Source organism: Neopsephotus bourkii, unplaced genomic scaffold, assembly GCF_033783945.1.
Source record: "Neopsephotus bourkii isolate Nb327-2 ecotype Australia unplaced genomic scaffold, CSIRO-AGI_Nbou_v1 NB_1060, whole genome shotgun sequence".
Taxonomy (NCBI): Eukaryota; Metazoa; Chordata; class Aves; order Psittaciformes; family Psittacidae; genus Neopsephotus; species Neopsephotus bourkii.
Window position 1 is genome coordinate 168,188 of NW_026901548.1, and position 27,962 is coordinate 196,149.

General features: G+C 51.0%; 1 protein-coding gene across 1 annotated transcript; it reads left to right on the forward strand.

Moving 5' to 3' along the window:
* Positions 1-866: 866 nt before the first annotated feature.
* On the forward strand, positions 867-27,960 carry LOC133216511 (collagen alpha-1(I) chain-like). Its single transcript, XM_061361271.1, has 3 exons — positions 867-891; positions 3,841-4,223; positions 27,629-27,960. The coding sequence occupies exons 1-3, from the start codon at positions 867-869 to the stop codon at positions 27,785-27,787; spliced, it is 567 nt and encodes a 188-aa protein (XP_061217255.1). The 3' UTR covers positions 27,788-27,960.
* The last annotated feature ends 2 nt before the right edge of the window (positions 27,961-27,962 follow it).

Here is a 27,962-nt window from a genome sequence, read left to right on the forward strand (position 1 = left end):
GAGGAATGTTCCCAACTCCGCAGAACCTGTGTGAGCACAGAATTGCTGCCTTCAGCTCTTGTCCCTATCTTCAACAGGAACCACAGTGCTGGGCCTTTTAATGGGGTGCAGAGGCCTCTCCGTAGCTGTGGGGTATGAAGAAAGCCATGTGGGGCTAGCCTGTCTCCCTAGCCTGTGGGGTCTTGTGGGACTAGAGCTGTGCCAGAGCAGCATACAGGAAAAGGTAGGAGGCAATTTGAGCATGTAATGTGGCATCATCCCACATTGCATCCCCCAGAGACAAGCGGTGTGAGGCAAGGACATGCAGCTTGCCAGAGGTGGCTGCTAAGCACAGCAGGAGCAAATGTGAACACCCAGGGACCCTCTGCAGGGAGTTTGGCAGGGGGACTTGCTTCCATGCAGCCTTCATGGCATCCTGAGCTGCAGCTCTGGGAGCAAAAACCTCTCTGCCAGTGTTACCATTCAGTGTTCAGCTCCTTTTAGGGTGAACTTGGAGAGCAGCAGGCTAAATCCTGGACCCCATGAAGAGCAAAACTGGTGGGACTGAGCTATGTGAATCTCCTATTTTTCTGCTGAGATAAGGTGGGGTATAGTCAAAGAATGAAAACAGAGAATGAATGGGCAGACGCTGAGCTCAGTTGCCACTGAAGACTGACACCGCATTGCCTAGCAAGTACCCATCCATCCAAGATTCTGTCCCCTGCTTTCATCCTGGGCAGTGGGCTGCAGACTACACCCTGTCCCTGCAGGGCACACAGCATTAGGTGGGCTTTGACTGACAGGGGAGCTGGATCCTGGACAGAGAGCTGGACTGCAGATGGATTGCCTGCCAGCCAAATCTGGACATTAGGCAGGGACTTAGATTAATGGGAGCTGGTTCTGCCAAGAAAGGTGAGTCACAGAGCTTGTCCTGTGTTGAATCTGTTTCTCGGATAGGGAAGAAGTAGGAGGATTTAGCAAGATTAATCTTTCATAGAGTTGTGAGAATAGCCAGAATTCATGGGATTCTCAGCAGCAGATTTCCAAGTAAGCAGACAGCACTTTGATTTGCTCCATGTAACACAGCACAGATCTGTACTGGTGACTCTAATCCCCTGCCACTGGTCACAGGTAAGACTGACTGTACTTTTGTGCTCACACACGAGCCCTGCAGAGCACAGGCTGTGGAGAAGCACCGAGAAAGCAGCGGCTTGAGGGCTCTTTTTCTCTGAATTGTCCTTAAGTCGCTGTCTGCAGCTGCTCTGCCCCAAGCAGTACTGGGCCCAGCACAAAACGTGAGAAAGCGTAAGAAAGAACTCCTTTTGGGAGGTTGGCAACACATCAGCTGGGAGAGTTTGCCAGGTCTCTGCATCAAGGATCTTTGCATCAAGCGCTGGGAGCAGGACAGGACAAGAGCCACACCACCTTTCCTGGTGCTCAACTCTTCCCTCTGGCTAGCAGTTTGTGATAAAGCAGCAATGACAGACCTGGGGGGAGCTGCTAGTGAGAGGGGTGGGAGAGTAGGTTGGTCAAGCTAGGTTTTGGCAGGAGGAGATGGGGAGCTTTCATGCACCCCTGTGTCTACCCCTCCCAGCACTGAATGCACCAGTGGGAAGAGGCTGAGGCCAAGAAGATGAGATCTTGGTCATCAGGTTTTATGTTGTGTTTACAGGAATTGTGGAGAGGGAACCTCAGTGCTAGTGTACCAGGGAGATTTTCCTGCAGAAGGCAAATTTCCATCCCATGTTGGGAGTCCTGTTTCTGTCTGATATTTCTTTAGCTGTTCATGTCATGGCTCTTCAGTCTGAGCAGTTTTACAAATGGGTTGTGGAGATGAAAGCACAAGGGAAAGCTGCTCAGGATCAAGTTGGAAAAGCTTTTAACTTTCAACTCCTTACAGACAAAGGCGCACAGAGGAAGGTGGGGTGTGTGCAAAGAATGGGAAAAGGAAGAGGAAGGAGCAAAAAGAGATAAGGAGAATAGATGAGTGAAGGGGACAGAGCAAAGAAGACAAATCACAACAAGAAAAGGAACAAGGCACTGACAGAAAGAAAGGAAAGGATAGGGAGAGAACAAAGCAATGGGGCCCGGAGCTCAATGAGGTGGGGAGAGTATATCAGAATGAGGGAAGAGTGCTGCAGGTAGAGGAGGGCTAAGAAATACAAAAGAGCTATTTTAATGCAGGGATAAAGCACAGATGGGAATGAGAGGAAAGGAGAAGCCACATGAGGACTAAATTCCCATGGAGATAAAAGGGATGGCAGCAAAGTCAAAGAATAACCCATCCATCCTTCTGTCACTGAAAATAGAAGGCATGACATGAAAGTGACATGTCACCTTTAGAGAGGCTGTGGGATGGAGCTGTGGAGACTGTTTGGTGTTCAAGTGTGGGGCAGCCACGGTCACAAAGGGAGTGACCATGCCATAGGTGGGTCTTGTTCTGCTTTGCATCCTCCGTCACCTCTTTCTCATGCTGCTTAGGCCAGCTCATGGCCTGTGCTACTGTGTGACCTGGGCATACACTGAAGCATTGCTGATTTCAGGTCTCATGGAAGGACTATCATAAAATGCCTTATTATAGTGCTCTCTGGGGCTCACGTGAGAGCTGGGCTGGGACAGGCATGGCTGGCTTTACCAGCACCTTGCAGGGCAGTAGCAAGAGAGATAGAATTGTAGTCACAAAATAGTTTGTGTTGGAAGGGACCTTTTGAGGTTATCTAATCCAACCTTTCCCTGCAATGAGGAGGGACATCAACTAGATCAGGCATGGAGCAGCTATGACACAGGGGAGGAGCATGATGGCAGAAGGCACAAGACCTTCCTTGGCTCCAGGGTAAGGGGGTCTTAGCAAAAACATCGAAAAAGAGCACCCCATGTACAGATAAGGCTGGAACCATCTCCGCCTGGGATCACACCACATCACTGGATACTTTCTGCCGTGTGGGCTCAGCTCCCCCTGCAGTGTGTGAGGCAGCCCCTTGGCTCTCCCAGGGAAAGGATCTGGGTGTTGCCAGTGTCAGTGTTGGCACAAGAGCCTAGCAGCTGCTCTAGGGCTCGCTAGATTGGCATTGAGTAAGGTCTCTGTTTGCAGACAGTGTTAGCGATGGAGCAGCTGTGCTCCAGGCTTTGCTTCTTTCCCTAGGAGAGCATCAGGCACAAGTGGGAACTACTTTGGCAGCAGTGCTTGCAGCTGGGAGATTTCTCGCTTTCACACTGGGATCAAAAACATTTCTAGATGCTTCCATGTCTGAAGGGACTAAAAAGGAGCATTTCCTAGGTCTTATTCAGAGTCCATTGACTTCTGAGGGTGGAAGTCATGCAGTAGTAGGAGTTGTGACAGGTGGTGCAAAGGTGGGGAGGACAACTGCCTGAGCCTGTGCTGGATCTGTGCCCTGCTCGTCTCTTGGTTCATAAAAGGAGTCACTCATCCTGAATTCCTGCTGTGGTCATGAACCACTGTCTTGTTTCCACCTCTTCCTGACCTGCGCAGGAAGCACGAGAGCCAGGTGGCTTGTGAGCAACCTGCTGCTGGGCAGCAACTGTTTCTTGGCCTGTACTGGCCAAGCAGAGCTTTTGTTTGCCTCGTGCAAGGTGCTGCACACATGGAGCAACACATGGTGATCCCCTTTGTTCCTTCCAGGGCCAGACTCTAAGGCCTAATACTAGAGGTTTTTGTGGAAGCAGACAAGCGTTTTCTCCAGGTGATATGTGCAACGCTGGAAAGGGAGACTGGAAAATGTCCTGCTGGGGCTGTTCGCCTGAGCTGTGACTAAACCCTGACTTGCATGACCGGATTTATCTATCCCCAAAAGACACCGCAGCCTCACCAGCCTTGAGCGGGTCCCCGCGGCTGGTCCCTAGGGAGGTGCCAAGGGCCGGGGGCGCGGGGCCGGTCCCGGGTGGGGAGCGGCGCTGCATTCTCAGAGTCTCCAGCAGAGGCTGGGCTGGGCTGGGCTGGGCTGCGGGGAAGGAGCGGAGGAAGCGAGGGGGAGGAAGGCGGCTCTCGCCGCACATGCATCGCCCGCGCCCCGCCTCGCGCCGTGCCCGCCCGGTGCCAGCAGCCGGCTCCGCTCTCCGCCGCCGGCGAGGGCTGCGCTGCTGGGCTGAGGCTGCCACCGCTCCGTGCCGGGCTGCCGGGCACCGCTCCGTGCCGGGGCACCGCTCCGCTTGGCGCCGGGGCCGCGCAGGATGCCGCGGGAGGCCGAGCGCCCCGCGCGGGGGGGCCGCAGCGGCCGCCGACCCAGGTAAGAACCGGCGCGGGCGGGCACCGCGGGAGCCCAACTTCGCCGTCCCTCGCCGCGCCGCAAACTTTGCTGCCGCTCGGCGGGGCTGCGGCTGCCGCTCCCCGCGGCTGAGGGCGGGTTCGGCCCTAACCCGGCTGCTCCGGGACCGCGGCTCAGGCGGCGCAGCCTCGCGGTTTGCGCCTAGGAGGGAGCGCCGACCCGCTCCGGTGTGGGAGGGCGGGCGAAGCCGGAGGGTTTATGTCCTTTTAGGCATCGCTGCCAGGGCTCCAGCGCTGGCTCTGTCAGCAGCAGGGTTTTATACCCTTCAGTTGAAGCGCTCGGGTGCTTAAAGAGCTGCAGCTCTTTTTTTAAGCCGGTGGTATCTTGAAACATCCTTCTTGGGTGCTTTCCTACCCAAGAGCTAGCTCTCCATTTCTCTTACTGAGGCCGGAACCCTTCATGCCGGTTACCACAGAGGCTTTGCTTAAGGATGTGTGTGAACGTGCAGCCTAAATGCCTGGGGAGTCCTGCTCGAGTCCTTTTAGCAGGGAGGGTAACATATTTCTTTAGAGAACAATGTTTTTCTAACAACAAACTGAAAATAACTGTGCTAAAACTAGCACTTTCCTCATTTAAAATGTGGTTCCCAAATGGCTGTGCCCTGGCCTGCTGGGAGCAAGTGCTGCAGCCACTTCTGCTGCTCCAGCATGCCCAGCTACAGCAGCTTGTCCAGGCCCGGGCTGCTGCACCAAGTGCCACTTGCTGAGTGTCCTGGGAGCACATCCTGTGGCAGCCAGGCTCCTGTGGTCTTGCAGTGCCAGCACGGGAAGGAAGGATGCAGTAGATGCCCTTGTTCTCTCTATTTGTCTGATTTCTGACACTTGTAACATCTCCTGTGATCTCGGAAGATCTATGTTGTCTTTTCTTCTAACCTCTTATGTATGAAAAACGATGATGATGGTGTAGATAAGAGCAAGGAGAGGCAGGCTTGAGAGTTCAGACATAACTTTGTAAGACAGTGCAGTGTAACTCAGGGGAACCTCTGGACCTGAGAGGGATAAGAAGGATGATTCCACCAGAGCTCTGGTTCTCCTGAGCTCGCTTGCATTGCCTGAAAAAATAAATGGGGATGTACCTCTCTGTCCCTGCTACTAGGCTGGCATTATGCTGTTAAAGTACCATGCATTGCGACAGCCAATACTATGTCTTGCACACCACCAAGATAATCTCACATGATGACTGTTTCTTTGGGACCTGTTTCTCTCTTCAGAGTACCTAATGTTCACAGAATGGCTGAAGCCTGCAGTCTCTGTGCTTGTAGATCTTGTGCACCGCTCAGACAGCTTGGACAGAGCCTGGGCTTTGCCAGGTTTCCCCTTACACGACTAGTCTCCTAAGGTGAATGCTCTCCACCTCTCTCATGAGCATGGGGTAAGGAGTATTTGCAGCAAGCAGTTGTCAGGGTTTGAGATCTTGATCCTGGCACATCAGTTTTTGGATGCTGAAAATAAATCGCTTCTCTGGGTTTGGATATCACATAGCAGGGAGAAATGGAAACAAGAATCTGAAACCATTTTCCTATACTGATGCTGTGTTTGTGTAACAAGGCCAAAGGTTAGTTCTGATGCTCATTGATGAAGTCCATAACAATGTTGACAGGACCCTGAGCATAGCACAGGGTATTGCCCACTGAAATCTGAATAAGCTGGCCCAATTCTGTACTGACTTTTGTATCACGTACATCTCTGCCTCAGTGAGGTGGAGGTCAGAGCAAGGGAGGCTTGGTCTCTGTATGAAATGCTGACTGCTGAATAGTAATGTTGAAATTGGAGGGGCTTATGAGAGAAAAAGAGTGCGCTGTTTCGTAGGCAGAAGAGACAGCTCTGTTCCTGCCTGGAAATAAATGCCCTTTGCTTTTTGGTGCATTGACAGTTTATAATGTGATACGATGATTTCATACCTGGGGCAGAGAAGTGGCCACTGAAACAAGGTCAATTTGAAAACTCTTTTTAAAAGAAGCCAGCAGGTCTCCGGGAAAAAAAAAAAAAAAGAGAGAAGGCTGTCAGTGGCTTAAAAGTAACTGTTGAACTGTTAAAATCCTGGTTTTCCTAGCTCTGTGTCTGATAATGTGATATTTTCGTGATTTAAAATGCAATACCATATTTGAAAAATCCATAGGTCCTTGTTGATGTGTAAGGATTCTCAGAATAGGGTCATATTAAACTAGCAGGCTTTTCTCTGAGCAAATTTTGCCTTTGTGCTCCTAATCACTAGCCCATAGTAGTAAAATCTGGTTGCAAATACTGGGGGGGGGGGGTAATGCCTGTTTGAAACCCGATTTTCTACCCATGGACTGTATTTCATTAGAAGGATTAGATTGATGATGGAAGCTTTGAAACAAAACTGGATTTGGTGGGATTTGATCTGCTGTTATTCCTTTAAGGTATAATTACATATTTTTCAAATAATTCTTTTTATATTTTGAAAGCCCAGGTTTGAAAAGTAAAGAAAAACAGATTGAAGAAGAAACAGTGTGGTTATACTTTTGTTCTTCCAACACCATGTCACTGAACAGTATTTGTACATAGGAATACAACCATGTATGAATGTGTGTCATTATCTTTTAACCATGTGGTTATGCAACTGTTTGGGTTTACAAGCAGTGACACTCTCTGCAGGTAAGTTCATCCGTATCCTGAGGCACAGGCCATTTTGAGTGATCTGGTGTTTTGAAAAATTATGCTTAAGGATGAGGTAGGTGTGAGTTCCACCAAGCCTGAGGTAGGTGGACATCTTGCTGTTCACTGCATCTCTTTTGTCTCTACCACCGGTTTATTCATGACATTGCAGGGAAGGGTGGCTGGTGGAGAGAGATGTAACCAGCTTTGCCTTGAACAATTTGTGGCCCTGAGAGCATCCTGCCCTGCACCCTTGGCACCTGCCAGCTCTTTGCCCTCCAGCTCTCCCCACTCCACCTTGTCTGTGGATGTCTGTGTGCAGCTGTGCTCTGGGCTGCAGGTGAGGGTGCAGGGCTCTACTCCTTGGATTTGGATGCTCTAGCTCATGCCTGCAAGTCCCTTGAACCATATTGCTTGAGAAGCACAGTCCCTGCTCCACCCCAGCAGAAAAGCTGGGTCTTTATGGCTGGGTTTGGGCAACAAATTGCTGCCTATCAGCCTTCCCTGCTCCCAAGCAGACCTGGTATGTGGGGAGCTCATTTCAGGGTTTGAACTGGGAGTCTCCCATTCACCTCACATGGGTTAGGTGCCCACTACCTGTTCAGCCCTGCGGGGCACCTGTGTCTGCAGTTGCATTTGTTTGTGAGTTAGTTTCTGCATTAGAGACCTGTGGAGGGGTCTGCTCGTACCACTGCAGAGCAGTTCTGAAGGTCCTATATGGCCTTTTGACCAAAAGGTGGAGGACAGGCCCTGCTAAGGTGAAGCCCCTGCATTGTTCTTCTAGAGGGTGAGGGTAATTGTTCCCTTGGGTGTAGGAAAGGCAGCACCTCAAAGCTGGTCCATTTGTGCTCCAGCCCAAGGGCCAGGTTTGAACTGAATCATTCACTGCTGATAAACCTACAAGCAGTGCTGAGAATCAAGGTGCTTTTCAGAAAGTTCTCCCTTCTGCGAAGTGCTCTGTCTCAGGATAGCTCACTAAACACAAGGGAAGGTTCTAATACTCACTGCAACCTCATGACATTTCTCAGCACTTTTCTGGATTCACAGTCTTGCCCTCTTCTTTTGTCTGCCCCCTCCTCTTGTCTGTGGGAAATCTGCGCTTGCCTTCTTTTTGTGCTCCAGTCTGCTGCCCTGCTTTTTACTCATTTCCTTTCTTCTGACTCTGGCAGTACCATCAGGGAGCCTGGAAAAATACGCCCAATGGAGCCCATTGAGTTTTGACTCTGCTCAGTGCTACACTTCCTAATTTCAGTCCACTGTGAGAGCTGTGCCTTAGCTCACACACTGCAGGACTGAGGCTCTGGGCAAAGTGCCTACTAACTCTGCTATCAGTGCTGAATTTGGCCCTGCCTGGCTGATGATGGAAGCTGTGGTGATGCTGGGCCTAGTGTTTATCAGCAGCAGCTGTGGATCCACAGGCTTCCCTATAGAAGCACTTAGTGAACTGCTCACCAAGCATCCTGGCCCTGGCTTAGAGAGCAGTGTGCTAGGGGCAGCCATTGCACAAGGTGAAGTGGTCCTGTGCTCTGGCTACAGCAGCTGTGTGAGCCTTGCTGACTGGGAAGTCCTTCCAGGAAATCATGAAAGCAGAGCTGTTTGTTCAGCACTACTTTGCAGATACCCCAAGTCCCTGCTACAGTACCGCAGAGAACACCGGGGGAAGCACTCGGGATCATTCCTCTTTACTTGCTGATATTGCCTCATTCACCATTGCCACTTCAGGTGAGTTTTTCTTAATCTCTTCCTAATTCAGTGTAGCTGGTGACATGAAAAACTACAGGTCACTTGAAGCTTGAGGCCTCCAACTCCCCTGAAGCTGTTGATGGCCAGAAGCTTCCTGCAACCAATGATGGGCTGTGAAGGGAGTCACCATAGAAACATCTTGGGCAATAAATGGAACCTCCAAACATTCAAAGCCCTTTCAGCAGAAGGCTGCATGAGTGTGGGTACAGGCAGGTGGTGGTGCACGTGTGCATATGAATGAGGAAAGGTGTGTACACCCATCAGAGCAAAGATGTGAGACATTTGGAAGCAATGGCTACAGGAGCAAGCAGAGGATTTAAACATGGCTTTGGTAAGTTAGCATTTCCCTGAGGTTTTGATTGCAAAACTGACTCAGAGCAGTACTGTGTGATATGGCCCTGACAGTGGTGTGGCAGGAGAGAGCTAGTTCTCATGGATGAGCTATGTCCAGCACCTTATGGCATGTAGCCCTTCCTGTGCCCTGCACCTAGGGAAGCCTTGTCCCCCAGTGCTGTGCACAGCAGCACCTGGGAGCTCAGTACAGCCTTTGTGGTGGCATACCACCACATCCTCTTTCTTGGCCGCTGCTGCCCTTCACTATTGTTTGGCACTTGGGAGCTGTGTGCAGGCAGACTGTAGCTTATGGAGGGTCTGAAACCCCATGCCCATCCTGAGGCATTGGACTTGGGTGCCCTGAGGCATGCATCTTCCACCCCATGCCTTGTACTGCCTCTGCTTCCCTCAGTGCTCCACTGCTGCCTTCCCTGGCAAAGCCCAGATTCCCCTTGCTGCCTTTTCACCCACAGGTTACTTGGGGGCTGCAAGATGGCTGGGGAATCTGGGCTTCCTGATCCTGGGCTGTGGGGCAGATTGCTTCTCTGGGTCTGAGTCCCCACTCTGGGCTGGAGTCAGGAAGGACAGAGAAAGGTTTGGCTGCTCCAGAGGCTCAGAAACCCTCATGGTCTGGCCACCCTCAGACAGAAGGATGCTGGGAGCCCTGGGCCAGGCCCTTGTTCTGACAGCCTCCCAGTTCTTCTGTGCAGGATGCCCTATGCAAGACAGTAGCATCTGTGTGTGCCTGGGGATGCTGCACTCACCTCTCCAGTCCTGCTTCCTTGCATCTCTGTCACACTGGGATTATCTCCCTCTGCTCCTACTGCAGCTGCTTCCCAGAATTCAAAATCCCCAAAATGCTGTTTCTCCAGTAATCCTTGTCATTTAAAAGTGGCTCCTAAGCTCAGAGCTCCTCCCCCTCTCCACAACCAGCACCCTCTCTCTAGTGCAGATCAGTTTGAGGTGGGCATGTATTAAAAGTGAGAAAACGAGACTGTTAACCTGGGACAGGACATTGCCTTTGCCATCGTCATCCCCCCTCCCGCTCTCCCCCTTAGGCTCCAGAGTTACCCTTGGCCTGGGGTCTTTCTGGATTTTCACTGTTTCCTTTTTGATAGTGTGAAAGCACATTTTCTCCCCGGTTGTTAGTGGCCCTGACAAGGCACATGGCTGTTGGTGATGGTCTTGTGCATGTGTGTGAGAGGGAATAGTTTCCCCAGTCACTGGAGTCTAGAAGGCTGAGGATGTACAGGTGAGGGGTTCCTGGACTTTCCCAGTTCCCTAAGCTTGGCTGCCTTCCCGCTTACGAAATGCGGTGGAGCATTTTGATGGCAGGTGGGAATAGCTGAGCATCAGCAGAGTCCTCAAGGGATTGCATCCCTGCTGAAGCTTTTGGGGAAGCTGGCTGAGAGCCTGCCTCTGCAGCAGCTCGCGGGGCTGCTCCCCGGTGCCCCCGAGCTCCCGCAGCCGGGACGGGGCAACGCGGGGTGCTTGGCGCAGGGCCCGGCTTGTCCCTGCTTTTGGGAAGCAGGGGCTCCTCGGGCACGTGCCGGCAGAGGGAGCCGCGTCCTCGATTCATGCGCGCAGCCCGGGCCGCCTTTAGCCCCTGGTCTGCAGGGTGAGATCAGAGCCAGGCTCCTGCCCTGCGCGGGGGCTCCGCTGCTGGCGCTGAGGCTGCCAAGGGACAAAGGGCTCCTACACGAGCAGCCCCTGTGGCAAGTGTGGTGGAGGCTGATGCCAGCGCCTTGGTCCACTGGGGGTGTGGGCAGTGGGCAAGTCACAGCTATGCAGCGGACCAGGGCTGCAAATGTGAGCCTCTGTGGACCATGGAATTTAGTGACCAGGGTCTGTGGATGACCCTGCACATGCAGATGTGGCTTGCTTTGACTTGCTTTGGACTTGGCAAGGGATTAGCAAAGACAGACAAGAGACTCTGGGCTGGAGGTGGGATCCTCATTAGTCCTGCCTAGAGGACTGACTGTTGTGCTCACAGATGCTGCTGCTGCCTTCCTCAGTACCACAAAGCAACTGAGGCATGAAGTCCAAGCACTGAACCTTCTCCAGCTGGAGTAGCAACCATAGATGTGCATATGTGGATTTTGTCTGAAAAAGCTGTTTACATTTTTGCATGATGGGAGACTCGTGTCTGGCTGGGAAGGATGCTGGAGCCATCAGTTGAGGCTTGAATCAGTTTTGTACCTAGAGTGCTGACACGCTTTGGTGAATTAGAGATCGGGTGTGGGGATGCTTCACTGGGTGGTGGTGGCAGGTGAGCTGGTGCTGCTGGGGTGTTAGAAGACAGGAGATGTGAACTCACACCATGAGAGTTAGAGGCTCAGTGTTCCACAAGGAGAACAGCAGCCTCCTCACTGTGCCATGGCTACTGCTGCAGGGGTCAGGTGCCTGCTCCTGCTCTGGGGGTGGTGCCACCATGTGTTTTGAGACTGCTGTGGGTTAACCCCATCAGCAGCTAAGCACCACACAGCTGCTTGCTCACTCCCAAGTGGAGCAGGGGAAGAGGAAAGTAAAAGAAGGAAAATTTACGGATTGAGATAAAAATGGCTTGCTAAGTGGAGGAGAAGCAGAAGAAGAGAGAAAGAAAACAAAACAAAGGATACAAAGGCAAACAAATCCCTAGTTGATGCCCAGCCAGTTCCCGAACAAAAGATGGCTAACTCCCCCGAGCTCCCTCCTCCCCCATTTTCTTACTGAGCATGATGTTATATGGCATGGGATCTCTGATTATTTTGGGTCATCTGCCTGATTGTGTCTCCTCCCAACCTCTTGTGTGCACCCGCTTATTTACTGAGGGGTTATAGTGAGAAACAGAGAAGGCCTTGATACTGTGCAAACATGTTCAGCAGTAGCTACAACATCAGTGTGTTATCAGCGATGTTTTGGTTACAATCTAAAACACAGCACCATATAAACTGTTATGGAGCCAATTAACTCCATCCCAGCCAGACCCAGTACAGGGACTGTTAAGCACCTCTTACTGTGTGCCCCTTTGGGGTGTCTGCTCTGCAGGGAGGTGTCTGGTGCCCTTTGCAAAAACACCTCTGCTAGACTTGGGCAGTGCAGGGGCAGATGAGGTCTCTGTCCTGTGAATCTGATGGCGGAGGCATGCCATTGCCTGTGATGCTGCCAGATATGTGTTCTTGTTGTGAGAAGCTAAAGAGACAGCTCAGTGCCAGAAAGCAAGCTTCATGGAGCAGGGCTGCATGTGTGCAGTGAGCTTCTAGCTCAGTACCTGCTGTAAATTAGCCTCAGTTTGTCACACCGGTGGAGATGGCAGGACAGAATCTGACCTGTGACACTCTGTGGCTGTAGCCGCTGCTGAGTATCTCCCTTCAGTTGCTGGGTGTGGGCTCTGGTCAGGTTTGATGCTTCTAGGGAGGCTGTCTGAGAACCAGAAAATCCTGCAGCTGTGTTACTTGTTCCAAGCACCATCCTGGTTGTGAAAAGCTGCTGTGAAATAGAGATGAGAGGGAGGGACCATGAAGCACCAGGCTGGAAGGCCTTTTTTTTAAACCACCACTGAACTGGGCTTAGGCAGAGGTAGGACACAATGTCTGGTCCTGGCTTCTACAAGGCAGTATGTGTGCTTGCCATGTGAGCAATCAAAGGCTGGCATTGAGAATCATCTCTGTCTTTTTTAGATCTAGTCCATCACTGTCTGGTGCTTCCCAAGTATATTTAGAAATAGAAATGACAGTTTTAGTTTCTTCTTTTCCAGCCAGTGCATGAAGTGTTTGATAACTTTGTATGTTTTATATGGTTTTGTGTGTGAGGTCTACCTATGCCTCTGTGCACCAAGATGAGGAAAGCTGCTTCAAGAGCTAATGCCATTGGTGCACCCCACCATGGGGGGCTGAGGACTGCACAGATGCAGTGCTTGTGTCTGGCTCATGACTTCTCAGAAGTCTGGCATCAGCCCTGCTCAATGCAGCTGTGTCCTTTTATTCTGGTTTTGAATCGCTGTGACTGCATGTTCAGGTGTGATGTTTGGTGTCAGTTCACCGTGAGGTCTGATGGCAGAGGTGAGTGGCAAGAGATGTGTACAGCTGAGTCCAGCATGGGCAAGAATGGCTTTTTGGCTGGACACTTGCCTTTGGATGCCCAAACACTTTGGCATTTGCCTGTTTGGATTGGGGGTGGTGGGCTCTGGATGGGCCCACACACTAGGGACTTTGGGGTACACGTATGAGTTCTAATCTGATTGTCATCAAACAAACTAGAAAGGAGTGTGGAGAAGGATAAGGAAGTGAAACAGCCCAGGGAATAGGGGGAGACAGGGCAAGGGTCTGCAGTGTAGTGATAAGAGCAGGATGTGAATGGACAAGGTGTGTGAGGATGACAAAGCCAGAGAAAGCCATGTTTGCTTGTGGAAAAGTGGGAGTTTGTCTGTGTATATGTGTGCTGCCAGTTCTCCCCCTCTCAGGCACAGAACTGCTCTGAGGAAAGGGTGGGTGCTCCTCGTGAGGGCACGCATAGCCATGGTTTTGGTGAAAAGTTTTCAGTGTCACCAGCACCGTGTGGCTGTTGGGCTGTGTGCTCGAGGAAGTGGGTCACAGGAGTCCTGCACGAGTGCTGGGGGACTCCAGGGTAGGCCCCTTGCTGAATCACCACAAGGCTGCAAACGTGCAGTAGATCTGAAGGGCTTGGAGCTGCAAGTGCCTGAGCCTGCTTGTGTGGGTTTCCAGGCCCCCTCTTGTGTGCACACACTCTCACGTGTTCCAGCACGATCCTGCTTGCTCACGTGTATGCATATCTCTCCTTGGCTCTATTCTTTCACATGCACTTTGTCCATTTGCTTTTCTGTCCTCCCTGTTGCTACTGTAATCTCTCTCTCCTTCTCCCTTTGTTCCCTGGGCTGCTTTGCTGCCTCTTACTTCAGAATGTCCCTCTTTATTCCTTTTGATAATAATAACATTAGAGCCTACATACAAGGCCTGAAGGTCCTTACTTTGTGCCGATATATCAGGAAAGACCCTTCAAAGCCTGCGTGCTGGAGAGAAAATGTTCTCGCAGTCTTGCTATTGCCAGGACTGGTGGAGGCAAAGGGCTTAATTGTAATGTAAGACCTCTACAAAACCCTGCACTGTGTCCATCCTGGAATGTCAGAAGTGAAGATGTCCATCTTGTTTAATGGAGTTTTACACCAAAGCCCTGGACCATTATGCCGTATTGAGGAATTGGCCAATTAATCTCTCTTTATCACTTGTGCTGAGCAGAGTGCTTGTTCCCAGAGCTCCCAGTCTGTCCCTTCCTCATTGTGCAGTTGGTTTGGTAGTGACATTAAAGTGAAGCTACTTGAGGATTCTGTTCTAGTCTGCTGTGTTCACGTGCTTCAGGCTTTTGGAAATGTTCTCCTTTTCAACTGCAGTTTGCACATTTGGCCTCTGCTGAGAGCTGATGCTTCAATGGGATGCTGAAGTCTGGTTGGAAAGCAGTGTTTCTGGTGACATGCTGAGGCTGTCTTGTTTTGTATGTGTGGTGCCAGCTACATTTCCTTTGCTTAAAGGTCCTATGTGGCTGCTAGAAGCAGGTCCACAGTCTGCAGATACAACATTGGTGGGGGTGGAAGAGGAATCTGTTTATTTTAAATTTTTCCAGAAACCAAATTTTAGCTTCTGGTTAAAAACAAACAAACAAAAAAAAACCCCAAAAAAACCCCACCAGACCCACAACTGTTGCTTTGTTGTAAGGCTGTGGCACTGCTGCACCAGTCCGTCGTGGTTTCAATGACTCAGACTCAAGCTAGGGAAGGACTCTGAAATCAGGATACAGATATAACAATTTAATTTTTTTTCCTCTTAAAGTCCTCCAAGAAATGTGCATCCTGTTTGTGGTGGTCTCTTTCAGCTTTGTTCAGCCACGCTCCACAGTTTCCTGATGCTTGCTTCCACTGTGTCTCTCCTGTAGGTGAGCCTTTTGTCATGCCTGTGTTGGTGCTTGTGTCCTGAATCTGCTTGCTGAGAACTGGATTTGGGAAAGAGCAAGCAGCAGGCAGTAAAACCAAAAGCCATGACCTGTTCCTGGCATTTCCTGCTGTCTGCAGCCCTTTGGATTTATACACAGCAAAGGTCACCAAAGCAACAAGCCAGTTTGGCATATTTACTTATTCTGTGTATTGTCTCTGAGCAGCATGACCTGATTGCGGTGTCATTATTCAAGAACAGTAAAAGGGAACTGGAGGTGGGGTGCAGCAGCAGGACCCTCAGTTCTTGTCTCCCTGCAGTAAAGGGCAGAAAGAGCAGGGAGGCCATAAAGCCCATGCCAGCCTCTTCCTGGGCACTGTTGGCCACTGTAGAGCCTTTTTGCTTGTCCTTATGTTGTAGCTGTATTGGGACTGACTGCCAGCAGAACCATCTCCTCCTTTCTTTGGGCAAAGTGGCTTAGAGAGCCTGAACACCCTTTCCAGAGAGAAACTTGGTCTTTCTTCTGAGCCACAGTCCTGGGGGATGGTGGAGTTTGCTCACACAGCAGCACTGGCAGCTCTGCTTGTGTCCTAGGCATGAGGATTTTGGGAATCCAGACTGGGAGCACCTGTATGTCAGTGCTCGCAGCAGATGACAGAGCAGGAACTTCCAGAGCAGGTGCCCAAGGTCCCTTTTGATGAGTCCCATCCCAGGCTCATCACCCTGGGAGATGGGAATGGGTGGTTTGTCTCTCCCAGTGTTAGCTGTTGTTGCCCTTAGATCTGTCCATGGTACTGCAGGTGCCCATGGCTGCTGTGCCCCTCTCTGCAGCTGTGGGAGAGACTCTTAATACGTGAAGGTGGAGGAGGAGAATTCCACCTGGACAAGGCATGCTAGTGAAAAAGAAACTGCATCTGGCCTGGTGAAGTCTTTGAACAGCACCTTTAAGTTCTGCCAGGACTGCTCTGTGGTGGCTGCCTCTCCAGGGCTCTGTGTTCCTTTGGGCTCAGCCAGTTGTTTGCAAAGCAGAAACTGAAAGGCATCATTCTGCTTGTGGGGATATGTGAGAAGTGCGATATGGTTGGCAGAGTAGGAAAAGCCTACATGTGTCTGGGAAGACAGAACAGAAATGGAGCAGGGCCTTGTTACCTGTTGTAGCATTTACTAGTGTGTGTTGGAAGAGCCAAGTTCTGCCCCTCCTTAAAGGGAGGCGAGAGGATCAGCTATCCTCACCTCTGTGTGCAGGGAAGGTGGTGAGGCTGGTGTGCTCCCTTCAACCTGTCTCTTTGCTCCTGGTCTGAAGGCTCTCCTCTTGCTGGTCAGTATTAGTATTCCATTTGTGGAATGGGTTGTACAATTAGCACAAAGGTACAGTCATTCATTCTGACTGGAAGACTCATGGGATCAGATGTACTGGGGATAGGAAGCGGAGGCTTTCTGCTGGGAAAGAATGTCACAGCACAGCGGACACAGAAATGAAAAGCTATTAATAATGATCCCGGAACTTCACTTCCATCAGCTGTTTATTTAAAGGTGCTCCGTATTCAAAGCCTCCTGATTTATGTGGGCAATAACACTCACAGTCCTGGGATCACTTTTTTAAGCAAGGCTAATGGGGTGAAACCATCATACTGTGACAGTAGAGATCAAGCTGGGAAAATGATACTGGAGAGAAAAATAAACTATTGCCTAGATTATCCAGGAGCTACGCTGGGCTGGGAGTTGGTGCGAGCTCCCTGCTCTTCCAGCATTTATTAGGGCTTTTACTTCCTTTTTCCTTGCTCTTTGTGAAGAGAATTTACTGGGTATGGAAGGATATAAGAATCTGATTCTACCAGACAGGATGCTAAAAGCTCCTGGTTTTGCATTTAAGTGAAGTTTTGTCTGTATTGCAGCTGTTCTGCCATGCATGGCCCCAGGGGTGACAGCCTTCCTGTCTCTGAGTCTTCCCATCCTGACACAGCCCCTTTCCCAAGGGAGCAGTCCCTCTGGGGAAAGGAGTTTCTGCCCTCTGCTCTGTTTTTTGGGTTTTACTTACACAGCTGTGACACCAGGGCACCTCTGCCCTCAGCTCTGTGCCTGGAGAGGTAGAGGTGAAATCACAGAATCCCAGACTGGTTTGTGTTAGAAGAGACCTTAAAGCTTATCCAGTTCCAGCCCCCTGCCACAGGACACCTTCCACTAGACTCTGTCCTGCTATTATAGGATCATTTCTGGCTCCTCATAAGTAGTGGGGCATAAGATGTGAGATTGTTGGGAATGCAACTCCTGACTGTACAGAGTGTTTGTAAGGGGATGACTTTCACATGCAACATCTATCCAAATCCTAAAATTAAAGACCTGCTCTTAGCTCTGGAGCTTTCTCTCCACAGCAGGAGGGAACTCTGTCCAGCCAGGCAGTTGTGACAGAGATGCTCGATGGCTCCAGGTGTCTCCCATATAACCATCACCACTCACCCGTGGGGGCAAAGGATCTCTGATGCTCTCTGCTGGTGGTGCCAAGCCCAGGGCAAGGATATGCAGGAAGAGCTAAGTCCCTGTCCATTGCAGCGGGCAGGCACCGGAGGAGCAGCAGTGCCGCATGTCACCCTGCCCAGCCAGAGATAAGGTGTCCCTCACGAGCTCTCTCTTTTTCACCTGGGTGTTAATGCCAATTTGGCACTGACTTTCAGTTCCTGTTTGACCAGTCCTCTGGCTCAGGCCTGATTTTCAAAAGTTTCTTGCAATAGTCTTGCCTAAAGTGATAATCTGTCATTTCCGGATTTTGCTTCCTACACGGGGTCCCTTGTCATTTTCTGCCAGGTCATGACTGAGCTAATTGCTTGGTTTTACCCCTTCCAGTTTTTGTACCAGATTTGGGCTTGTGACAATGGGGCTTCTCTTTATTATTTGTTTGGGGTGGCTTTTTTTGTCTCCTCTCAGCTGTCGAGAGCTGTGACTCTTCTGGCTCTGTTAACAGTTCTGTTCACAAGCCTTTGGGGAGCCAGGCAGATCTTTTGTGTTTCCTTTCTCTGCTGAAGTCATTGGTGGGACCCAGCATGCCCAGTGCTTAGCAGCATGCAGCTGTGCTATGCAAAGGAGAGACGAGCCGTGCCCTGTCAATTCCGAGTGCTCAAGTGCTTTGTTTTCTTTTTTTGCTGTCACTTAAGGCAGTTTGTCAGGTTCCCAGGGAAGAGTGACTCACCTGCAGTCCCTTGAATCATCCCTTGGGATCAGCCTTCCCTCTCCCATTGGGTCAGAGCCAGCACTCCTGATGTGCGGGGCTCGGTGAGGTGGCTGCAGAAGTTTGTGCTGGGGTGTTAGCTGTGTGCCCCTGTCTGTGTCCAGCTGTGCTGGTGGCTGCTCCCTGCACTGCCAGATTCCCAGGCTTCAGCACTGCAGTGAGTGAGCACAGAGGGGTCAGGAGGCTGGTGCCTGCTGGTGCTGTGTTGTTGCAGAGGTGTCAGGCTTCTGCCCCTGGAGCTGCCTGGGGATCCGTAAGGCTAGGGAGCCTTCCCCTCTGAGGAGCAGGAGGGAAGCACCTTCTGCTACCGCTCCTCTGAAACTGTGCTGGGTGTTGCATGCATAACTGCAGCAAGCAGAATCCAGAGGGGAGCAACGGGAATGTCCAAAGAGCAGGAGGGACTGGTGTGGGACTACCAGAACTGGTGCGCAAGGGATGGGCCATGCAGGCGCTTGCAGTCCCTGTGCTGAGTAGCAGGAAGGGATCTGGTGTGCTCAGGGGCCTGGAGGGTGCCTTTTGGAAAGGGGAAAGCACAAAGAGCACAGCAGGGCAGTGGCTGCTGTTTCTGGGGTCCGTCAGGCAGTTCCTAGGCTCTGGTTCTGGGCAGCAATCCTCTTTGTGGCTGGGGCTTCTCCCATCAGTCTGACTTGCCTCCTTGGCACACAGCTTTCACATGCTGAGCTGGGGCAGAAGTTTGTCCTGGAGGCTGATTGCTCTGCCTGATGACTCAGAGCCTCCCGGGAGGTGGCTGTGGCCAGCCAGCTCCTTGTGTGGACATGGGTGCAGATGTGCTGGCTTTGCTGGTGCAGCTTCCCTGCCCCATGGGGGAAGCTGTGCTCCAGCCTGCACATGTTGTGTGCAGAGCAGCTTTGTGCTTTCTGTTCCTTCTTGCCTTGGAGGTGGTTTCTCCCAGGCCTGCACAGAGGGAATCATTCAGGGCCACAGGAAGATCCTTTGCTTCCACCCCCTCTCCCAGATTGTTTCTAAAGCAAATTAAAAGTATTGTATTCACGTAGACAAGGCATGAAAATTCCATATTTGGAAAGGAATTGCTGCAGAGCGAGACCGTTATGGCTGTAAAACCTTCTTCCCTAAGGCAGACTCTGAGATTTTCCTTGCAATTAAAATTTCTTTTAAACTTGGACCAGAGATGACTTGGAGGAAAAAAATCTCCTGAACTTTGAAAATACTCTTTTCCAAACAATGTTTGTGAGAGAGCTTTAACAAATACTGTTCCTCCCAGTGTGTCTGATATCAGCGACTGAACATGAGAAATCAAAAGGTTGTGAATAGCTCCTCCTCTGACAGTTGCTGCGCTCTCTTAGAATTTCTCATGACAGCATCAAAGAGGACAATAATTAGAATCCCAGCCTGGTTTGGGTTGGAAGGGACCTTAAAGCTCCTCCAGCTCCAACCCCTGCCACGGGCAGGGACCCCTCCCACTGGAGCAGCTTGCTCCAAGCCCCTGTGTCCAACCTGGCCTTGAGCACTGCCAGGGATGGGGCAGCCACAGCTTCTCTGGGCACCCTGTGCCAGCGCCTCAGCACCCTCACAGGGAAGAGCTTCTGCCTAAGAGCTCAGCTCAGTCTCCCCTCAGGCAGGTTCAAGCCATTCCCCTTGCCCTGTCCCTACATCCCTTGTCCCAAGCCCCTCTCCAGGTTTCCTGCAGCCCCTTTATGCACTGGAGCTGCTCTAAGGTCTCCCCTTCAGGAGTCTTCTCTTCTCTAGGCTGCCCCAGCCCAGCTCTCTCAGCCTGGCTCCAGAGCAGAGCTGCTCCAGCCCTCGCAGCAGCTCCATGGCCCCCTCTGGACTTGCTCCAACAGCTCCATATCCATCTTATGTTGGGGCCTCAAAGCTGCAGGACTGTGGGGCGGGGTCTCAAGAGCTGATGGCATTAAATTTAAAATAACTTGAAGGGAGAAAATGGATGTTTAGTCATTCAGTCTTGACCATTTTGTAAGTAGAAATTCCTCTGGGAAAACTGACTTGGACTGTGTGCAAGTGAACTGGGGAAAAAACCAAAAAAGCAAAGGAAGAAGACCCCTGCTAGGAGAATAATCCCAATGGAACAGAAAGAGGAAATCCAGATATTTACTTCAAGAACAAGCATGACTGAACTTTTACTAAGTATAATGGGCTTTCTGCCCTGTTGTCAACACTGAGGCTAGGGTGACATTAGTGCGAAAACTTGATTTTATCATTATCTGCCTGTCTGCTCTGTATCAGGGCTGAAGACTTGCTGAAAGGCAGATTGCTATCAGGTCTTTTTTTGGACAGTCTGGACCTCTACTTAGGGTATGTTCATCCAGTAACACAAGCCTTTCACTGCATAAGTAAAAATAAAAGTGATTTAAATATCCTCTGTCAAAAGCCTTTAAGTTTTGAATCCCTTGGCCACTTATCTCCAGTATTTGTACACTCTGTGGTGCTGTGTCAGAACTGAAGGGTCTTAAGGTCCTTTCCAACAAAAACCATTCTAAGGTTCTGTGTGCTATCCAGACCTGTAGCCATCTCTCACTTGATTGTGAGAGATTGTGGAAATATGCTGAGATTGTGGAAGGGACACTGAACTACTGTGTCCTTCTAGAGAGCATATTTCAGCAGATTGATGCTCTGGGGGTTCCAGAGTTTGCACTGGTGAAACCATGTCTAGCTTGCAACTGCTTTCTGTGGCACCACAGTGCTCTGACACACTGTCCAGCTTTGTTTTATCTGAACGTTGGACCTTAAATGCTACATCACCAATGGGATCTGCTAATGGGAACTTGTAGTGAATTTGGTCTGAATGGGAACTTGTAGTGCAGTGGCTATGATCATAATCTGTCTTGATGTGGGTGGTTGTCACATCCCACACCTTTGCTCTCACCAGTGCTGATGTCCTTTACAGAACCAGCAATGCATGTTAATGTATTCCCACCAAAGACACTTGTAGCTGTGGGTATTGCAGTGGTGCAGAGGAAATTGGAGCAGCAGCCAGGTTGTGGTGTTGGCCCCTAGTGATTTAAATCTGCAGATCCCTCCCTGTAGGGCTGAAGGCTGAATGCCCTGGCTACTACATTGTCCGTCCCAAAGGGGTAATTGTAAAATGCCTCTTAGATGCTACGAAGGAACTGTGGAAAGCCAGGGGGATATAAGCGGGTGCTTGGCCATGGTGCAGTGGTCCAGGGTTTATGTGGTACTGAGGTGTGTTGACAAGCATGTGGGCTTGTTGGACGCTTGCATGCAATATGCTTGCCATGTGTCTGGAGTTGATAGCATCTTATGTCTCACAAGATTGTCTCCTCCCTCATCTTTGGATTTTGGGGAAAAGTTCATAAAAGAAAAAAGTATATTTGTCTTGTCTTGCCTTGCCTTACAATATCCAGTAGAGAAAGTGAGCTCCAGAGAGCCTGAGTTCATGTCTTAGCCTTAGGACTGGGGATTATGAACCATCTTAAAGCTTTGCAGCAGCCTTGCCATGCTTGTATTACCTCCATACAACATACTAGAAGTGTGCTCTAGACAGCCTGTTCCTTTTCCCAGGAAGGGGAGCATTAAGTGGATTTTAATTCTGTTTAACAGGAGATGTGGTTGCACACCACATGCTGCACTGTCGGCAGCACGAGAGAATTGCTGTTGAAGTAATTGCAGGCTGTTTGTTGCCCTGTCTCCCAGCCAGGTCTGCCTAAGGCTGGGCTGCCAGCTGCAGGGAGGTGGGCTCCCTGTGATGCAGACTGAGCTGGTGCTTGTTGTGGCTTTGTCTGTTCCTGTGTGGCTGACACAAGCTGGCACATGTGGACAGTGCTGGGCCTGGTGCTCACCCTCTGGTTCCTGGGTGAAGGCACATTGGGGTCAGGAGGTGCTGGGCAGAGAATGGAGGGCCTGGTTGGTGCTGGAGGTCTGCCCTGCTGTTTGGAGAGTCTTCAGATGGACTTGCCTGTCTGGGGAAGGAGCTGGTGTGAAGGTGTGCTACTCCTGCCACTCCATCAGTGAGGTCTGGCCGCTGGCTGGGGGGATCTAGCAGAAGCTTTTGTCCCTCAGATTCCTGTCTTGGGTTGTCTCCAAAGATGCTGTAGTCCTGTCTGTTTGAAGCAGCACTGCAAGCCATTGACATCTCCAACCTGCCTCTTGCATCTCCCTGTTCTCATCTCTCCACCTTCCCTGTGTAGTAGCTGTATTCAGGATTTATTCTGTAGCTTTGCCTTCCCAAGGATGGCACAAGCAGTGCTTTCCTCGCAGCAGCTTTTGTAGCATCTTTGTGGTCATTCTGAACAAATGGAGCAGTCCTAAGTCTGGTGCAGGCAGCTCATGCAACTCTGGAGGCTGAGGAGCCAAGGCAGTGCATCCAGGCCTGTGCTAGCTCAGGTAACAAGCTGGGGTAGAGGAGGGAGGGCTCTCCTACTCCGTTGCATTTTTTGTAGCTGCTGGGAAGCTCTCTATGTTCTGTTGCTTATCTCAGAGGGACAGTACTGCGGTGGCAGTCTCCCTCATAGAGCTGGAGGCACAGAGAGCACTGCCTGCTGCTGGGCTCCAGGGCTGCTACTGCCCTGGCTCTGGGACTGTAGCTCTCTCGGGCAATAGTGTGGTTTGGAGGTGTGGGACTGTGATGTATTGGGCAGTGCTTTGTGTGCTGTTGCTGCCTGTGTCTTCCCCTTCCCTCTTGCCTGCCTCTCCCTGCATCAGCCTGCATTTGTAAAATGAAATAAATATTGACACGGATGGGATGCTATTCAATTTGTCCTGATCACTGGGCTGCAGTGAGTTCTGACAGAGCACAGTGTAAAACATAAGCTCACGATGTAATTTCTACTGTCAACATGATGTACAGTATGGCTGTGCCAGATACACACTGGCAAACTGTACAAGCTCTTGTAGGGAGGGAAGGGGGGAGTTGTGCTGATAATTGGGAAGCAGAATGACAGCAGCAGGAGAGGCAGTGTTGGGTTATACGTGGGTGGTGTGGGGCTGGTGCTCCATTGCCTGGCACTGTGAGTGCTGGGCTTGCTGCCATGGGGTGCCTGTGTGCAGTGCACCCACAGATGCGTGCTGCTACCTGCTTCGGATGCTGTGCTGTGGCTCTGGATGCAACTGCAGCTTCCGCTAGTTATTTATGGCTCCACTGCTCACGTGTAGCAGAGAGAAGTGGCATTTCCAGCTGCTGGTGAAAGGTGTTCAATAACATAGGGAAGTAAATGTTGTGTGAGTCTTGATTCCTGTGCACGGGATTTCTGTGGCTCTTTGCAGCCTTGGGGTACTTTGAATCCTGTTGCTGCAAAGACACAAGCAGGACTTGGGGCTCTTGGGTCTGCTGTGCCTGGAAGAGTTCTGTCATGTGACAGCCAGAAAGAAAGATGCGCACACTGAGAAGAGACATGACACTGACCCTTGCTCTGGCCTGAAGCTATGACAGAAGGCAAACAGGCTGAGAATTTATGGGTGGAGAAGAATTTGGCTTGTGTCAGAGCCTTGCCACAGATGTGTCCCTGGGTCATTGTTTCTAGGTAGCTCTAGGCACAAAGGGAGTGCACTCTGGGTTGCATGGAGCTCGCAGTAGGTTGTGCAATGGGCTGTGCAGTCTGGTACCTGACTGTCTCAGAGGCAAACTGGGTACACCACCCCCATTGCTGCCCATAGGAAGAGCATGAAAAGAGCTGAGAGTGAGCTTTGGACTCATGAGACAGCCACCAGCAAACCACGTTAGTTCAGACGAAGCAGCAAGATGAGAAATGTGCTAAATGTAATAAACACAAGGTTGTGGTTCCCACAGCAACGCAGCCCAGCCCGTGTTGGACCAGCTCAGCAGGACCCTCCTCCCGTGGCAGTGGCTGCTCTGTGGAGTGCTCGGATGCAGCAGGGCTGAGCAAGTTGCCTTGGGAACTGTGGGCCAGGCTGTGCCCAGCCAGGGAGCAGCAGCTCTGCTGCAGCTGTGCTCACCCACTGCTTCATCTTTTGCCCTGGCTTCCTCTTCTCTGCCTGGCATTAGTATGTGTATTTAAAATGGTACTTTTGGTTTATTGATACTGTTTAGGATTTAGCTACTTGCTTTTATATGCAAATAGCAAGTTAACTCCAGCAAGGCTGCAGGAAAAGGCAGAGTAAATGACTAGGGTGCCCATGCAGTGTGTGGCTGGGGTAGTCAGGCTGTGGTGGGCACTGGTGGCTTGCAGCTGCCACTCAGGTGTGGAATGTTGCGATGAGGATGGCTCTGACTGCACTCATGAGCCGGTACTGGTGCTGTCTGCAGGCTCTGTGCCCTGAGCACTGCACTGAGACTGCCAGGGCAAAGTGCTGCCTTGCCAGCCCAGCCGGGGCTGTTGGATGCTGATGCTGCTGATGTGGTGCCTGGATTTGCACCATTGGGCTGGCTTGCTTTTGGTCTCCCTGTGTATTCAGGAGGTATTCAGTGTCTGCAGAACTGCTCTCTAGCAGTAGCCCTGCTGCCTTGTCAGGCTTCTGGGAGGGCTTTATAAAGTAGCATGGAGTAGCCTGGATGGCAAGGAGAGGGTGTCAGGGTGCGAGAATTCAGCAACTGGTGACTGCCTCTCCCTAAGGCTCTGTTTACACAGTAGTCACTGAGAACATGTGCAAATGGACTATTTAAGTTCTCTTTCTAGTAGTTGCATTTACCAAGTACAACTCATTTGTACCCTGACTTCAGGCACATCTGGGGGCATTGCCTGAGAAAGTGCTGCTGAGTAGCAAAGGCAGAGATGCTGGATATGGTGTTTTTGCCACACTTAGTCTTTGCCCTGAGTGCTGGCCTGAAGCTTTTGCTCTGGCTTGGCTTGTGCTGTTTGGCTTATTGACATCTCTCACTGCCTGGGGAACTTTCTCCAAAATAGCCACAAATTTCCTAGGTGTGAGAAATGGGAGAGATGCTGTTTGCGGCAATGGTATGCTGTATCTTAGAATCATAGAAAGGGTTGGAAAGGACCCATCTAGTTCCAATCCCCCTACTATGGACAGGGACACCTTCCACTAAACCATGTTACCCAAGGCTCTGTCAAACCTGTTCTTGAACACTGCCAGGGATGGAGCATTCACAACGTCCCTGGGCAACCCATTCCAGTGCCTCACCACCCTGACAGGAAAGAATTTCTTTCTTATATTTAACCTAAACTTCCCCTATTTCAGTTTTAACCCATTACCCCTTGTCCTGTCACTGCAGTCCCTAATGAAGAGTCCCTCCCCAGCATCCCTATAGCCCCCCTTCAGATACTGGAAGGCTGCGATGCGGTCTCCACGCAGCCTTCTCTTCTCCAGGCTGAACAGCCCCAACTTTCTCAGCCTGTCTCCATATGGGAGGTGATCCTGCCCCTCTACTCTGCTCTTGTGAGACCTCACTTGGAGTATTGTGTGCAGTTCTGGTGTCCTCAACATAAAAAGGACATGGAACTGTTGAACCAAGTCCACAGGAGGCCACGAGGATGATCAGAGGCTGGAGCACCTCCCGCCTGGTGGTTGCGCTCCTTTTGATGCAGCCTAGGATACGGTTGGTTTCTGGGCTGCAAGCGCACACTGCTGGCTCATGGTCATTTTCTCATCAACCAGCACCCCCAAGTCCTTCTCCTTGGGCTGCTCTGAATCTCTTCTCTGCCCAGCCTGTAGCTGTGTCTGGGATTGCTCTGACCCAGGTGTAGGACCTTGCACTTGGCATGGTTAAACTTCATGAGGTTGGCATCAGGCCACCTCACAAGCGTGTCAAGGTCCCTCTGGATGGCATTCCTTCCCTCCAGCATAGCAACTGAATCTTGTTATATGTATTTCTATATATCCATGTAAGCCTCATAAGTAGGTTTGTATGTGTCCTGTTATTGTCAGTATCTGTTGCTCTGAAGCCAGCTGCGGGTGGGCAGCCTCACCTCCATTGCTCCAGGGCAGGGACCTTCATATCTGTGTTTGATCGATAAAGGCTGCGGTTGCTTTACCCTGTGAGACTTCTAACAGCAGGATGGAAAGACTCAGTCCACACTCATCAACAGGCCACCTTGCTCCCCTAGGTGTAGCCTCCAATGGGAAATGTCTGATGATGGGCATTCTCACCAGATTGGCAAGACTGGCCCTTCAGGAGCAGTGGCAGGAATGGATTCTGCAAGGGGAGGACTGACTGAAAGAGGGATTCATGCCGTTGCCAACAACCTCTTATGGCTGGTGTAGAGATGTCTTAATAGCAAACAGTCTGTGAAGGAAGAGGGGTGGGGAGGAATGTTGGTGCTTCTGTACTGTGATTGCCAAGATAAAAATATACTGGAGACCCTGTGCTCATTGGAGCATGAAGTGCACAGGGATTGCACATGCTACAGCTGATGCACACGTGTGTGTGGAATTAGCATGTGTACCTGGAGGGCATGTGTACACCCACTTAAGGCACAAAACAGAAAAGAGTGCCAATGTGTGTGAGTGCTATTAGTTGTGCATGGTGTAGAACATGAGCGCGAGCCTTGTGTGTAAATAGATCTGTGCACACCGCGTGACACACTACTTGCAAAAAGGCAGTGTGGAATGATGCCTGGCATTGATGCCTCATGTTTCTCAGCGTTTGTTCAGACGGGCAGATGCAGAGATGTCAGTGTAGCTTGCTGGATGCTTTGGGAAACTGCCCTGCAGTCACACCATGCATATGGCAAGTGCAAGGAAGAGCTGGGAAAATACTTGCGAGCTGCCCCTCCTCTAAACTGCTGAGGTTGTTCAGAATTATACAGAGGGCTGTGCGGAATAGAATCCAGTTCCCCTTCTATGAGGAGTAGATGGATATCTACTTCAGAAGCATCCACCTTTCCATTCATCCTCTTCCCCATCCTATTTAGAGTAACAAATGTTGAGGAGATCAGCTCTGCAAACCAATGAAGATATTTCATGAGTGGTTCTGGCTGTGACTGGTGTCGCTGAGCTCTGGTGGAAACTCAAGGTGTTGTTTCAGGGAGAGATGGATGCTGCATACCCATCCCCATGTCCTGGTCAGGCCTCTTCTTCCCAGGTGCTCACTGAATGCAACCTAACCTTGGCTACAGGTCTCATGTCTTTATCCTTAGTGCCTTGTGGGTGGCTTGAAGCTTACTTCACAGCCCTTCCTTACACTGTTAAAAGTCAGGCAGGTGGTGAGCCAGCATTTCCCAGTGTCAGGTGCTGCTATCCCCAGCATGAGGGACTGGTGTGGTCTGGCTCTGTGCAGGCAGCAGCAGCTCTGCCATGCCAGGGTCCTGCCCACACATCTCCCACCAGTACGAGCAGTGGTGATCTGCTCTGGCAGCAGACTGCGCTCCCATCCTCAACCAGGGCAGCATGGTAAGGAGGCACCTGTGACAGGGGCACCTTGGTCTTGGAGCTCTTGCTGGAGCAAGCAGACATCCATAGTGCTGCAGAACCTGCTGCAGTTCTATGCGGTTCTGCCCTCCCTTCCGGGGTATCTGCTCTAACGGGGGCTGGGCTCTGTGGTGGGGCATCTGGAGCAGGGCAGGGTGGGACACAGTGACCAAGGCTGCAAGCAGCAGCACGGTGGGGCATGGAGACCTGCTCTCACAACAGCACTGACACCTTGGTCTTTTCCAGGCTCCTGTGGATGCTGCCGGCTACCCTGCACCTCCCTGTGTGAGCCAGCAGATGATGGAAGTGACCGCCATCAGCTGGGCAAAGGACCCTTTGCAAGGTGCTGGAATATCATCTCCGAAAGATGGGAGTAACAAATGGGCTTGTGAACTGCACGTGTGACATAGGCACCTCTGCTGCCAGAACTCTCGTGCAGTAGCCCAAGGCCAACAAAGAACAGGCAGACGCTGGCCACAGCAGCTCATCCCGGTAACTCCTCTGCGAAACTGTGCATGGAGAAGCTTCTCTTCCCTTCCCTTTGTGTGAATGCCTGCTGTGGGTACCCGTACCCCGCTCG